Source organism: Anolis carolinensis, chromosome 2, assembly GCF_035594765.1.
Source record: "Anolis carolinensis isolate JA03-04 chromosome 2, rAnoCar3.1.pri, whole genome shotgun sequence".
Lineage (NCBI taxonomy): Eukaryota > Metazoa > Chordata > Lepidosauria > Squamata > Dactyloidae > Anolis > Anolis carolinensis.
In genome coordinates, this window is record NC_085842.1 from 156,548,753 (window position 1) to 156,563,507 (window position 14,755).

The window sequence follows — 14,755 nt, forward strand, 5'->3', positions numbered from 1 at the left end:
AATCAATATATTCCTTACAAATGGTCATCTAGCCTCCTACTCTATCTCTTTCCCTGGGTACCCCGATGGAGGGAAAAGATGTAACAATTCCCAGGCAGTATCTATGGTGAGTTTGTGGATCTTGGACACCTAGTTCACACCTATCCCTTTAGATCAAGGGTAGGCCAAGTACCCCACTCTAGATGCTGCTGCTGGGACTGCATTCCCCAGCATCTATAGCCAGAATAACCATTCCCCCTTGATGGATTGTCACCTTGACGTGGTGAGGGGGCTTGCGTGTTCCAATGAACCTGCGGGCACAACCACTGGAGTCATGCACTCCCAGGAGTGGCCACAGGGGAGGATCCAGGCCAAGAACAATCCGAAGACCCAAAAACCTCAACGGCGGAGCAGGCGGAGGATAACATGGTACATATTACAACAGCTGTGAAGGCGGAAGAAGGCTGCAACAGACTGAGAAGCCACTCTCGTTGTATTAATCACACCACTGCTGGGACCTCAATCTGTGAAGACTGTGTGTTGACCGGCCGTGCACCGACCTCCACACATTAAAAAAAACACACACACACACACAGGCGTCTTCCAAGAAATGGAGGACCATCATCCTTGAACTACAAGGGATCGCTTAAGTAAGTAAGCCAGAATAGCCAATGGTGAGTAATGCTGAGAACTGCTTTCTGTACTTTGCTTATGTTTAGATGAGACATCTCCATGTATGAGATGGACCTTCCTGTAAAGAGGGGAGGGGGCTTTGGATCTGCTGGTGTTTTGGTCTACTGGTCTCTTCAACCCATCCCAGCATGCTCAGTGATTAAGGATTGTAGGGATTGCAGTATGACACATCTAGAGAGTCAAAGAACTCATGCTATTCAGTAAGTATGGGTATTGGGCAGTGAGCCAGATGTCAGGCTACAAGTCCTTGGCTACAAAGCCAATAGTGATGAATGCTGGGAGTTGCAGTCTATCATGTGGAAGGTCAAATGACTCCCATCATGCTGTAGAGACAGAAACAAGAGTATGGTGATAAAGAGCCAATTTTGCAGTTCTTCTCAGAATTGTATCTACACTGCTGTATCCACATGGTACTTACTGAAGTTTAAAAAAATAAAATTATTCCTGCAGCTCCAGACCTATGTATGGGTCAGATGCTGACGCTCTTTCTGGTAACCATGTAGTCAATCCCAAATTGCCAAAGAATTCAGCAGCCAAGTATAAACAATTCATTATGATAAGAGAATGTGGCCTGCTCTTTAAAAGGAAGTCAAGGAACCAGTGATCAAAGGGACGTGATGTTTCTGGCTGTTTCTCCATCACGGACAAGCCAGTTATGATATAATTTGTAGATTTTGTGCTACTGAACAATCTCTCCTTTCACCAGCTCTTGACTTACCTGATCACAAATGAGGTCCCATTTCTTTTCATTGTCATATTGCCGCAGGAGACGGGCCTTGTCAGGAGGGAGGTTCATGGAGCTCTGAAGAGGAAAAACACATGGATAGTTAACACAGGTGGGCTTATCTGACTGTTTTCCACACAATATCACTTTGCAAAGCTTTGAAAGGTTGTTTCTTTGGACCAGCTCCTAAAAAGCCCCAGCCTCTAGTCATGCTGGCTGAGGAACCTAGACACTATTGTCCAAAATAGTGACTTCCCAAACTTTGCTTCTTGGAATGTATGAAAGGCCTTCCTGTTCAGAGGAAAAACAGCAGGACATATGGGATCGTTGCAGGGAAGATGAATAACAATTTATATTCAGCAATGTGCTGACTGAGTGATGGGTAAGGCTGGCAGGCTCTCAAAACTGGTCTGGTCTGGACAGCACAAGAATTTTACTAAATTGTCCAGTATCCAAAATTTTAATCAAAAACATTAAAAGTACAAAAATAAAATACTGTACTAAGGCAGGGATATTCAAGCTAGTCAGGCAAGGACCCACCATTAGCTCCACAGACAGGATTTTTGCAACCCATTTCAGCTGGTGTGGTGTAACCTGACAACTGACTTACAAAAAGCTAAACAAGAAAATGTCTATAGAGACTGACTGCACAAATTAGACAAAGGGTGCCTGCACATTTAGGAGATGGTGGAGAGAAAAGATTAGGTAGAGTAGCATTAGTCCACAGTGTTCATTTTGAAAGTGACTGTAAACTGAACCTTCTCACTGTAAGAGAGAGCTGTTCAGCAGTGGAACTCTCTGCCCCGAAGTGTAGTGGAGGCTCCTTCTTTGGAGACTTTTAAACTGAGGCTGGATGGCCATCTGTCGGAGATGCTTTGAATGAGATTTTCCTGCTTCTTGGCTGAATTGGGTTGGACTGGATGGCCCACAAGGTCTCTTTCAACTCTATGATTCTATGACATGATACAAACCTCCAGTCTCAAAAGAAACACAACTCTTGAACAGTCCAGTGTTTCATAGGGTTGCCACTTCGTAGTAATATATAGATATGTTCAAGTATAAAGGTTCAAATATACTAAAGTTAGCACCAGAGAGAAAAATTGGCAAAAGCAATTCATGCCCCTCCCCAATTTCCAGTGGTGTCTTTATTTTGGTCAAGAAATTATAATACGGTCTCCATATCTACCAGAGATATGTACCCAGTCTTTGTGTGAGTAAACAAAACCACAATAGCAAACACCATTGAAGTCATTAACTTCTGACCCAAGAATGTTCACTCACACAGGAGGACCTAGAAAATGCCTAGAGATTATATATTTTGTCAGACATGGATAAATGAAACCATGGATATTGGTCCCACAGATACGGGACTTGTAATGTCATTGCTATATTTATTTATTTTTATGGAGTTTTTAGAAAGTCTAATATCCCATTTCTTTTTCTTTGCAACAAAAGTAGTGCAACATTCCTGCAATGTCTTGTATCCTAGCCAAGGAAGTATTTGTTTTCAGCACTTTAAAAAAAAAAAAAGGAAAGAAAGCAATACATCTAAAAATAAAACCAAACTTGACTCATTGCAAAACTTTCATGAACTTATGTGGATTGGTGAATGCCCTCACAAACACAAACAGTACTGTTCCAAAGCTTCCCACTGAAAAACAATGTCCAGAGCAATTTTTTTATAATAAAAAGTACTAAAAGCCCAAAAAAAAAAAATCTAAGCACTAAAAGAAAGCCGACTACAGTTACTACATAGTCTTCTCTGGACAGAATCACCAGATTGCTGCACCTGAGCAATTTCAAGTATCAGTCAGGAAGCATGATTTCCATGGTGGTAGTTTGTGATCCTTTATAGAAACTGGTTATTCCAGGGCAGGAATCCCCAGACTTCACAGCACAATAGGAAAAAGCTAGTCTGCAAGGAAACTTTGGCCTTCCAGGTGTTGTTGGCCTAAACTTGTATCAGCCCAAGCTGTGGGAGCTTTACTACAACAATATGGTTGCACAGAAGAGGGAAATTCAGCAGGTGTTGCTTTCTGCATGCCATGTAACATTTGCTGAAGTTAACTTTTCTATACAATCATTAATGACATAAGAACCCTGACTAATTTTCATTCTGGTAATCCCAGATTTGTGGTAACAAGTGGAACTTCAGACATATTTGTTCTAGATCTCAAAAGAATGCAGTTAATCACTTTCACCTTTCCTTTTTCTTCCCTCCTTTTTCTTTCTCCTCCTCCCACCCCTTCCTTTCCCTTCTTTTTCCTTCCCTCTTTCACTCCCTCTCTTCTCCAGCTCTTGAGAGGGTCTACCTCCTAATATATCCATGGTAATACGGCTTTCTTTGTGATTCTTTCCTGTCTTCCTCCCTTCCCCTCATACACATATCATCTTTTTCCTTTCCCCGTGACATCAGGGAGGGTCACTTCACCTAGCAACAGCTAATCCTTGACCTAACAACAGTCAATGCAATGACATCACACGTCTTTAGCAACAGCTTTGTGATGCAAACAGACAGGCCAAAAGACAAGACACACATACTTTGATATGGATGGATGGATGGATGGATGGATGGATGGGGTCAAGTGTAATCTTCCAGGCAAAGGCTATATCTGGGGCTACATCGGTGCAGGGCTCAGGCCTTACTTCCTTCTAAACAGCCTCCACCTTGAGTAATTCTTTCAGGTGTCATTGGATGTTGATGTACAATTACCCTTTCTCTCAGGAGCTTGCCTACTGTGACTGCTTATTAGTCACAACTCTGGTCCTAACATACTAACTCACTTAGAAGTATAAGACATTTGTTCCTTTTCATGTAGGAGATAGGAGGTTCAATCTCAATCCCTGTAAATGAGTACTTTCAATTAAGTACTTCTGTCTGGAATCTATCGCCATTCAGTTTAGGCAGATTACTTGGGGTTCTAATATTATGAAAAGAGAAAAGCATCTCCTTTTTTACTTTCTCCACATCCATATATATTTTATATACGTTTTCACCTGGTTTTTTCTATTAAAAAACTATGAAGCTTCAAATTTTTAGTCTCTTTTCTTTCCATCTAGTTTACTCCATCCTCTCAATCCACTCCTGAATTAAGTGTTAACATCTACCAATCTACCCATCTACCAATTACTAACTTTATTTCCTATTGATAACTAAATCTTCTTTGGAAATCACTAAATTCTTAGCCATAATGATTTCCTTGTAACAGGGAGTTTCATAGTTCAGCTTTTAACAAATCAAGTACCCACTGGGCTGCAAAAGAAACAGGATTCAGCTTCCCAATTTTGGGCAAAAACTGCTGATCTCAAAGCTTAGCAGTGCTACTTTTATGGACTATACCTAGCACTGGAACCAGCATATAGGCTGGGGGATTTGGAGATCTGTAGTTTTCAAAGGATATTTTTTTCCAAGGCCCTGTTAAGTGGAGAAGATTGTGTGTGGCTGTGCCCTGCTGGTACCTCCAGGCGAGTGTCATTTGTAACTTCCCGTCAGAGGGTGGGTAAAGAAAGGTCTCATATTACACAGCAAAATCAAATGAAAGGAGAAATTACATCATGTTATAATGGTTTTACCAAGCACACTCCTTCAAAGCTTGGAGCTTGTTCAATAGAGAAAAGAATATGCCCATTTATACATTCTTTCAGCTTTGCTTTCTAACAGACTACTTTAATGTTCTCTTTGTGAGACAGAAAGCCAGCATGCACAATACATTCTGGTGCCCCAGTTGTACACAGGCATGTGTCCCCATGTTGCCTTCTTGTACAATATGACCTTGTTCCAATTGCACATACACATATGGCAGCAGTTTGAGGCACGGCTCACTAGGGCAGCACTCAGGAACATTGGGCCCAGATTTTGGGATTACAGCTTCCATACTCCCAAACCCAAGCTATTCTGGCTGGGTTTTCTGGGAGCTGAAGATCAAAACCCTTGGCCAAAGATTCACCACGCTGTTGGCAGGATTAGGGCCTGTTTTCAACACCAGGGATCAACATAGGAATAAGAATGAATGAAATTATCATTGGGCATACACAGATTTCACTCACCATCCAACCAGGATGATGATGATGATGATGATGATGATGATGATGATGATGATGATGATGATGATGGTGATAATAATAATAAATCTTTGTATCCTGCTTTTCTCCCTAAAACGGGACCCAAATCGGCTCACAACATTGTGTAAAAGACTATTTATTTATTTATGGCATTTTTGCCCCACCTTTCTCAACCCCAGAGGGGACTCAAGATGCCTTTACAACTTAAAACAATGTACACATATAAAACACAACCTATAAAACAATTTTACAATTATAGATAAGTAAACATATTTAAAAACAATAATCTAATGCAGTGGTTCTCAACCTGTGAGTCTCCAGATGTTTTGGCCTTCAACTCCCAGAAACCCTAACAGCTGGTAAACTGGCTGGGATTTCTGGGAGTTATAGGCCAAAACACCTGGGGACCCACAGATTGAGAACCACTGATCTAATTCGATTATTGCAAACTACTGAACAAGACAGATGAAAGGATGTAAGGGAATGTCGTTGGTAGTTTATTTTGCAATGAGTTTCAGATCTTCACATCCACTGTTTTGGAAGTTAAATCCTGATGCGTGAAAACAAAGATACAAATGCCAAATACATTTACACATATACACACATGCACACTGGCTCTTTACTCTTGATACCACAGGCACACATATCTATGCTCCCTTCAAACGTTCTCTAGCCTAGTTCACATATGCTCCCATCGTGTTTTAATTGCATCACTATGCTCACATATATGCTTTCTCTCATCCCCACACCCATATTTCCTGGCCAGCTCTGCTTAAGCGAAGGCAGGCTACCTGCCAGATTAAGAAACCTGCAGACTCTGACTCAATTGCTCGCTGACTCCTTTGAAATGTCAGGAGAATGGCAATCGTAACAGAGTCAACTTTGTTCTAAAGAGGAAGGAATCAGAAGTGACGAGAGCAGCTGCCAGAAGCCAAAGGGCCCACACTGCATTCCTCAAAAGTGCTCCCAACAAAGCTGTCTAGATTTGCAAACCTTCTTTGCCTCTCCCTTAACTGGTAGCCAGGGATGCAACTTGGCCCACTGCAGAGGTTTCAAAGTCAAAGAGACAACAGATCAAAATTTCCATTCAACACAAACTACAGCAGAAGATGGTGATTCGTGTTATTGCAATGGTGAATCCTCTCTGGGTTTTCCCCAGATTTAACTGTCCAAGGTGCTGAGTCTGTCATTAGGGGAGCATTAGTCCCCCTAGATAGCTTCTTAATAATAATAATAATAATAATAATAATAATAATAATAATAATAACAACAACAACTTTATTTTTATACCCCACCCCATCTCCCCGAAGGGACTCGGGGCGGCTTACATGGGGCCTTGCCCGATAAAACAATCAAATATCAAAACACAGTAATAAAACAGTTATCCAATAAAAACATCAATTACAGTAAAAACAATCGTTAAAATCAACATAAAACATACAATATTAACACTGGAGACTAATTCATAGAACCCAGGCAACGTGCAACATGTGCCGAAATGGGCCGAAATGGGGAAGGTAATTTCACAGTTAAAATGGACAAAGTGCAATATAGCATTGGCAACACCTCAAGAATGGGGCTATTATAAAATGGGCAGATCGATCAGTCCAACACCAGATTAAGTATTTAACGTGTGGACTAAACCTAGAATGGCTCCAACTACCAACTGGCATAGGAACCTTCAGCATCATGATCACAAAGCAACATGATGTCTTTAGGCTACTTAGTTATATATCTGCATTTCATCAGACAATGATACTTGGTCAGTTTTTTATCAGAGTATGCAAAAAACCTGTCTTTCTTTCCTGTTGTTAAATCAACAAACAAAGAAAACAGACTGTCAGGGACATGACTTGAATCTTTATTTATTTTGTGTCAAAAGCACTGCATAAATAAGTATAAAACTGATAAAATAGAAGGAGCACAAGCGGTTAAATAATTTTAGACCAAAATGGGCAACAACAACCAAACTGTCTGTAGCTTTAAACTATTCTTCCTCTGTGCATGAGGCAGGGCATTGTGGGCAAGCATACAGGTTCTGAGTTGTTTGTCCGCACACAAGGTGGAGGATTCTTCTAGGTAGTGCCATTCAGACTTGAGTCTGAAATCATGTATAGTGAGAGAGAGAAAATAAAAGTAGGATATGAAATGTAGGACATAAGTCCGATATCATATACAATGAGAAGAAATAGAGAAAAGAAAAACAATCCCAATGCATCACCCAACTTCCCGAGACATGAGAGAAGCCTCCCACAAGGATGGTAAAACATCAAACATTCAGGCAACCCCTGGGCAACATCCTTGCCCAATTATCTCACACCAGAAGCAACTTGCAGTTTCTCAAGTAGCTCCTGACACGGAAAAAAAAAACAATTTCCCAAACAACAACAACTCCAGTTAAGCTTCAAATCAAGACAAAAAACTTCCTTCTCTTTTCTTCTCCAACAAACAAAAAAGGAGGAAGTCATGGGAAAACATAGGACTACAGGTAGCTTCTAATGTTGCCTGTACCATCACACGGTCTTCTCCACTGTCTCTCTCTCTCACACTCATATATTGATAATATTATGTGAAGAAGGCATGGCAATTCCACATTAAAATCCTTGTCTGCAAACACCCTTGAAGTCTATTACTTTAGAATAATGCATGCAAACGTGCTGAAAATGTCTAGGGAGCATCTGAATGCCTTTGATTTTATTCAAATTGAATGTTACTACACTGCAAATATTCACACTGTAAATTATAACGTGAATATATTGGAACATGTGTACACTGGCTGTTTCCTATTAAATTATAATGCTTTCTCCACATACAGACACAAAGTATAGTTTTAGGATTCTTTATCACGAACCAGGAACAGAAACTGCAAGCCAACCCTGAGAACAAGAGTTAGCTAAGCTATGGTTGCCAGCAACTGACAAATGTTAGCATACTTTGCAATGGTAACATTATTAAAGATACAATTATATTTCTATGAAGCTCTAGACTTCTATGAGACCTGCTTAAGCCAGGAGACTTAAAACCCAAATCAGCAACACTAATCCTTTTTATACGGAATGGTCCGACCTGTTGGGGTGTGTAGGTTACACCTCCAGATATTTCTGTTGAATGCCCCTGAAGAAGGTTTTCATCATTTAGTCTGAAAACCATTGGGCTTTTTAAAAGAATCAATAATTGACCATCAGTATGTGGCACTCATTGATTACAATTTATAACACAATTTTGGTTCTTGGGTTATAAATGTCATTTCCTAATTAGTTCTATCATTAAAGCATGGGAAAAGTTTATTAAACTGAAAAACCTTTGTTTTTGCGGGACATCCTGCAGCACATTTTGCTATAGTTTTTCAATGAATATCATATAGAGTCTCAAACAATTCAACTTAGATTGTGGCAGCCACAAAAACAAAGTTTCTGGAGTATAACAACAACTTTCAAAGTAAGTATCACACAATTAAATAGGAAATAACATTTTCAAACCAGGAACATTTTTTTAAAATTTTGTTACAGAGTACTATTTGTTTTTGCTATATACAGTAGAGTCTCAATTATCCAAGCTAAACGGGCCGGCAGAAGCTTGGATAAGCGAATATCTTGGATAATAAGGAGGGATTAAGGAAAAGCCTATTAAACATCAAATTAGGTTATGATTTTACAAATTAAGCACTAAAACTTCATGTTATACAACAAATTTGACAGAAAAAGTAGTTCAATAAGCAGTAATGTTATGTTGTAATTACTGTATTTACGAATTTAGCACCAAAATATCATGATATATTGAAAACATTGACTACAAAAATGGCTTGGATTATCCAGAGGCTTGGATAAGCGAGGCTTGGATTAGTGAGACTCTACTGTATGGACAGGTTGCTTACCTGTAACCGTGTTTCTTCGAGTGTACTCTGTGAATTCACACTAATGGAGAACGCTGCGCCTGCGCAGGCTCCAACGGATACTCTTCCAAGCTAAAGTTTGAAATTTGGCGGTAACCCCGCCCCTCTTCCCGGAGGGTATAAAGGGCGCCCTCCGCGCCCGCTCTCCAGTTCCTACGCCGCAAAGGCAGCGAGAAAGGGAGAGGTTTGCCTGTGGGGAAGGAAGGGCGGGATTGTGTGAATTCACACTCGAAGAAACACGGTTACAGGTAAGCAACCTGTCCTTTTTCTTCGTGTACTCTGTGAATGCACACTAATGGAGACTAGCAAGCTAAGGTGTAGGTAGGTGGGATAGCAAACCCGATAACCAGTCTAGTGTCCAAACACATTTATTGAGCACAAGGTGCAAAAAAAAAAAACAGGCAAATGCGATGGTCAAGTAAGCGATGCAATAGCATATAGTGCAATAAAACCGATCCTTGTGTTAGGATCCATAACACAATCATAACATAGTAAGTAGGCAATAGTCTGTAAGAAAATACAGAGGTAGGCATAAACTCATTCTCAGAAAACAGAGGGAGAAGCATTCAAAAATTAAATTTCAGTGCAGTGGGTAAGTATAGTACACAAGCACTATGTTAAAGAGACCCTGAGTACATTGAATACAAACGGGATGGATGACAACGGTCAGCCTGTAAGAAGGATAAACCCGAAAATGGGTTTGAGTAAGGCAACAACATTAGGTAAGGCAGGAGGAGAGGACGGACCTGGCAAAAGCCGAGTCCTTGAGGTTCTTTGAGTCCATCCGGTAGTGTGAAACAAAGGTGGATGGAGTGGACCAGATAGCCGCTCGACAGATGGAGTCGAGAGGGACGCCCCTCAGGAAGGCCGTAGAGGTGGAAAGGCCCCTTGTAGATCTAGGGCGGATCGAAGAGGGGGGCTGGCGTTTGGCTAGCTGATAAGCGAGCTCAATGGTCTGAGCAATCCAGTGTGAGAGTCTTTGGGAAGAAAGAGGTTCGCCCAGTTTGTGGGTAGCGTAGGCCACAAAAAGTCTAGGTGACTTACGTATGTCCTTAGTCCTGTCCTTGTAGAAAAGGAGGGCTCTCCTGACATCGAGGAGATGGAGTTTCCGTTCTAGAGAAGAAGAAGGATTGGGGAAGAAAGCAGGAAGTATTATGTCCTGGTTCAGATGAAAAGCAGAGACCACCTTAGGTAGGAAGGTGATGTCCGGGCGAAGGACAGCCCTGTCGTGGTGGAAACGGAGATAGGGTTCGTCCACCCGGAGAGCAGCCAATTCCGAAGGCCTTCGCGCAGAGGTGATAGCGATAAGGAAGGCAGTCTTCCAAGAGAGAAGGTGAAGGTCTGCAGAGGCCATAGGTTCGAAGGGAGCTGAAGCTAGTTGAGAAAGGACGAGTTCGAGGCTCCATCCGGGAGTCGGAGGTTGAACTGGAGGGTGCAAGTTGTTGTAACCTCGAAGGAAGGTCTTAATGAGGTTGTTAGAAAAGAGAGAGGGTTGTCCCTGACGTTGGAAATGCCAGGAGAGAGCAGCGAGATAGGATTTTATCGAGGCCAGAGAAAGTTGACGATCCGCAAGGGAAAGTAGAAAGTCCATGACCAGCGGGATCGAAGTAGAGGCGGGATCGACGCGTCGGTCCCGAAGGAAAGTTTGGAATTTTGCCAGCTTGTAAGCATAGGCTTTCGATGTGGCCGGTTTGTGAGCAGCGCGAAGGATCGCCTGCAGGTCTGGGTGGAGAGAGTTTAAGGAAGTATCCTCCAGGCAGTCAGGTGCAGGGACGGGACGTCGGGGTGGAGAACCTGTCCCTTCTGTGAAGATAGTAGATGAGGGAGAATTGGGAGGGTGCGGGGGGGATCCGCACACATCCGGAGCAGCGTGGGATACCACGGCTGGCGTGGCCATGCAGGGGCGATCAGGATGGCCGATGTCGGTGTTAGATAGAGTCTCTCTATCACTCTCGAGATGAGAGGGAAGGGAGGAAAAAGATAGACGGGTTCGAGAGTCCAGTCGAGGAGAAACGCGTCTCCGAGACAGCCCGGAGTCGAGTTTGGAGGTAGTCTCGCTCCGAATCGAGGAAGTTGAGCGTTCGAGGGGGAGGCAAAAAGGTCCAGAGCTGGCCAGCCCCAATCGTCGAAGACGGATTTCAGGATCTCGGGATCGAGACGCCACTCGTGGGGGGAGGTCGTTATTCTGCTTAGAGAGTCTGCTAAAGTATTTTGAGCCCCCGGAAGGTGAACTGCCGACAGGGTTATGTGTCTCGCTATGCACCATAGCCAAATGTCCATCGAGAGAGCCATGAGTTTTCTCGAGCCCGTACCCCCTTGTTTGTTGATGTAGTACATGGCTACTACGTTTGGATCAGAACGGTCTTGTGGGGAAGAAAGCGGGCAAACGCCCGGAGGGCTTTGAAGATTGATAACAGTTCTAGAAAGTTTATGTGGTGAGACCTTTCTTGGGTGGACCACAGGTCCCTGACGGTGAGGTTCGACATGTGGGCTCCCCAGGCAAAATTGGAGGCGTCGGTCGTGATGGTGACTGACGGAAGGGAGGGATGGAAGGGAAGTCCCACACAAACATTCGCTGGGTCCTGCCACCAGCGAAGGGAGAGGCGAACCTGGTTCGGTACCGTGAGAAACATTGAGCTCGGGTGCCGATGGGGTTTGAAAGAGTCTATGAACCATCTTTGGAGAGGTCTGAGACGTAGTCTGGCAAAAGGAGTAACCATGACCGTGGAGGCCATGTGACCCAGGAGAACTTGGACCGCGTGGGCTCGGATCCTGCGGTTGCGGAGGAGGAGGGAAAGGTGCTGTTGAAGGGCTAGGAACCTGTCCTTCGGTAGGGAGGCGGTTTCCGTGATGGAGTTGAAGAGAGCTCCGATGAAACGGATTTCTGTGGTTGGGAGGAGTTGAGTCTTTGAGACATTCAACTGAAGGCCCAGCCGTTGCAGGAGAGAAAGAGTCTGTGAGACATGGTTTTGAAGGGATGAGGGATCGAACGCGACAATCATCCAATCGTCCAGATAAGGAAAGACCATAATGCCCTGTTTCCTGAGGTGCGCTGCCACCACGGCGACCACCTTTGTAAAGACCCTTGGTGCCGTGACAAGGCCGAAAGGGAGAACTGTGAACTGGTAAGATTGTCCCAGGAGCTTGAAGGAAAGGAAGCGTCTGTGGGATCTTCGCACCGAGACGTGGAAATACGCGTCGCGTAAGTCTATAGAGGCGAAGAAGTCTCCGTGTCGGAGCATCGGGAGGATGGAGGCTACTGAAACCATTCGAAATTTTGAAGGCAGAATGAAGAGGTTTAGAGCCCGTAGATCGAGGATAGGCCGAAGGCCTCCGCCCCGCTTGGGAACCGTAAAGTATCTCGAGAAGAAACCTCGAGTGTCCTGCTCGGAAGGAGAAAGCTGGATTGCGCCCTTCGCCAGAAGGGAGTCGACCTCGGCACATATTTCCGGTGAAGGGTCGGTGTGGAGGATGTGACCCGTGGGTGGCAAAGTTTCGAATTCCAAGGCATAGCCGTCTCTGACAATGCGAAGAACCCAGGCATCTGAGGTGATAGACTCCCATTTGCGGTAGAAAGGAGCTAGGCGGTCGAGGAAAGAGCAGAGAGGAAGGATCTGGTCGGGGCCTAGGAGCGGCATGGTAGTGGCAGTAGTAGTGGAGATAGAAAGATCCCCGAGAGAGTAGGCGTCAGGCCCGACGTTGGGGTTGTGGCATAGCTGCAGGACCTTTGCCCCGACCTTTCGGGACCTGGTGCTGGCGGCGAGGTTGTTGCTGATGACTGTGGTGACTCGAGCTCGACGAGCGTCGAAACGGCTGGTGACGAAAAGGCTGAGGGTAGCGACGGTACCGTTGCGGGAACCATCGGGTCCGCTGAGCCTGAGGTTGATCGGTCCCGCACTTTGTTGCGAGAATCTTGAAGTCGTGATTGGACTTAAGTTTGTCATCAGTGCCAGAATTGAAAAGGCCCTGGGTGTCGAAAGGAAGGTCTTTGATCACTTGTCGAGAGGAAGAAGAGAGTCCTGAGGACCGAAGCCATGCATGCCGTCTGATCGCGACCGCGTGGGCAATCATTTTTCCGGCGGTATCACCGGTATGCTTAGCCATTTGAATTTGGTGGTGTGCGAGAGAGTCCGCCTCCTGTTGGAGGGTCGAAAGGACTGATCGGTCTTCGTCAGAAAGTTTGGCGAAGAAAGGTTGGGCTTTCTCCCAGAGGATCTGCTGATAAGCGCCCATGCAGGCCCCGTAGTTTGCCATGCGGCAAAGGAGGAGAGCACCGGAGTACAGCTTGCGGCCTACCGCATCGAAGCGTTTGCCCTCTCTGTCGGCCGGGGAGTTGGATTGTCGACCCGACGATTGGGAGGCCTTTACCACCATGGAGTTTGGGTCAGGGTGATGCTTGAGCCATTCCAAGGTTTCGTCATCGGTTCGGTACCAGGCCTCTATTTTCTTAGAGGTTGGAGGTATCGAAGATGGAGTCTTCCAAGATGCCTGGATGACGTCCAGGAGGTATGGAAGAAAAGGCAGCAAGGTGGCCGGCGGGGCTTGGGCTTGAACCCTCTTGAAAACGGGGTCGGTAACAGCCTTTGAAGTTTGTTTAATTTCCATCCCCAGAGCGTCTGCCATTCTGACCATCTGGTCGGAGAAAGCCCGGATATTATCCGTCGGGGAAGGTGGGTCGACCTCGTAGGCGTTGTGAGGCGGGGAGAGGTCAAGACCGAGAGAAACCACAGAGGCGGAGAGTATCGACTCGGGGCGTTCGATATCGGGGTCATCCTCCTCGGGCCCTTGAGGGGACCGGGGAGGAGAAACGAGCACAGAGTCCTGATGAGGCATAACCCCAGGAGCAGGGAGAGCCGGCTGCGGAGGAACGCTCTTGGACGCGGAGGCCTGGGCGGCGCGGGCTAAGCGCGTCATCTGTCTACCCCTCTCAGGTGTTTGAGCCGGGGGAAAAAGTTCTTGTCGAGCCGGAAGACGAGATGGGGCCGGCTGGGGAGCCTTAATAACCGTCCTGACCGACCGGTCGGGGGAGGCTTGAGCGTCCACATCCGAGGACTGACCATGAGGAGAGGAAGAGGAGCGGAGGCGTTGTGCCGGTTGGATAGGAGAGGATCTCCTAGAGGAAGGCCCAGAGGAGGGGACGTCCTTCTTCGAAGACGCTGAGGAGGACGACCTCTGGATCATTCTTTTCTTTGCTGGGGGTTGTTTCGACGCGACCCTCAGCGATTTCCCCGGCGTCGGGGGAATCGGGCACACAGCTGCCGAGTCAGATTGAGCCCGTCTGGATTCCTCCTGAGCCCTCTTGAAGGCAATCTTCATGGCGGAAGAAGATGGCGGCGCAGCCAGGCGGGATCGAGTGGAAACGGCCGAAGCCACCGAACTCGAAGTTGATGAAGGGCCCATCTTGC

General features: G+C 45.3%; 1 protein-coding gene across 6 annotated transcripts in view; it reads right to left on the reverse strand.

Moving 5' to 3' along the window:
* Positions 1 to 14,755, reverse strand: part of fmnl3 (formin like 3) — a 130,929-nt gene that overhangs the window by 59,961 nt on the left and 56,213 nt on the right. For all 6 annotated transcript variants that reach the window (XR_001729925.2, XR_001729922.2, XR_001729923.2 and 3 more), the window contains exon 2: positions 1,391 to 1,474. Coding sequence is in view for 3 of the 6 variants with exons in the window: in XM_008104036.3 (XP_008102243.2) it covers positions 1,391 to 1,474 (84 nt within the window). In the remaining 3 variants the exon portion in view is untranslated. The remainder of the gene's footprint in view (positions 1 to 1,390; positions 1,475 to 14,755) is intronic.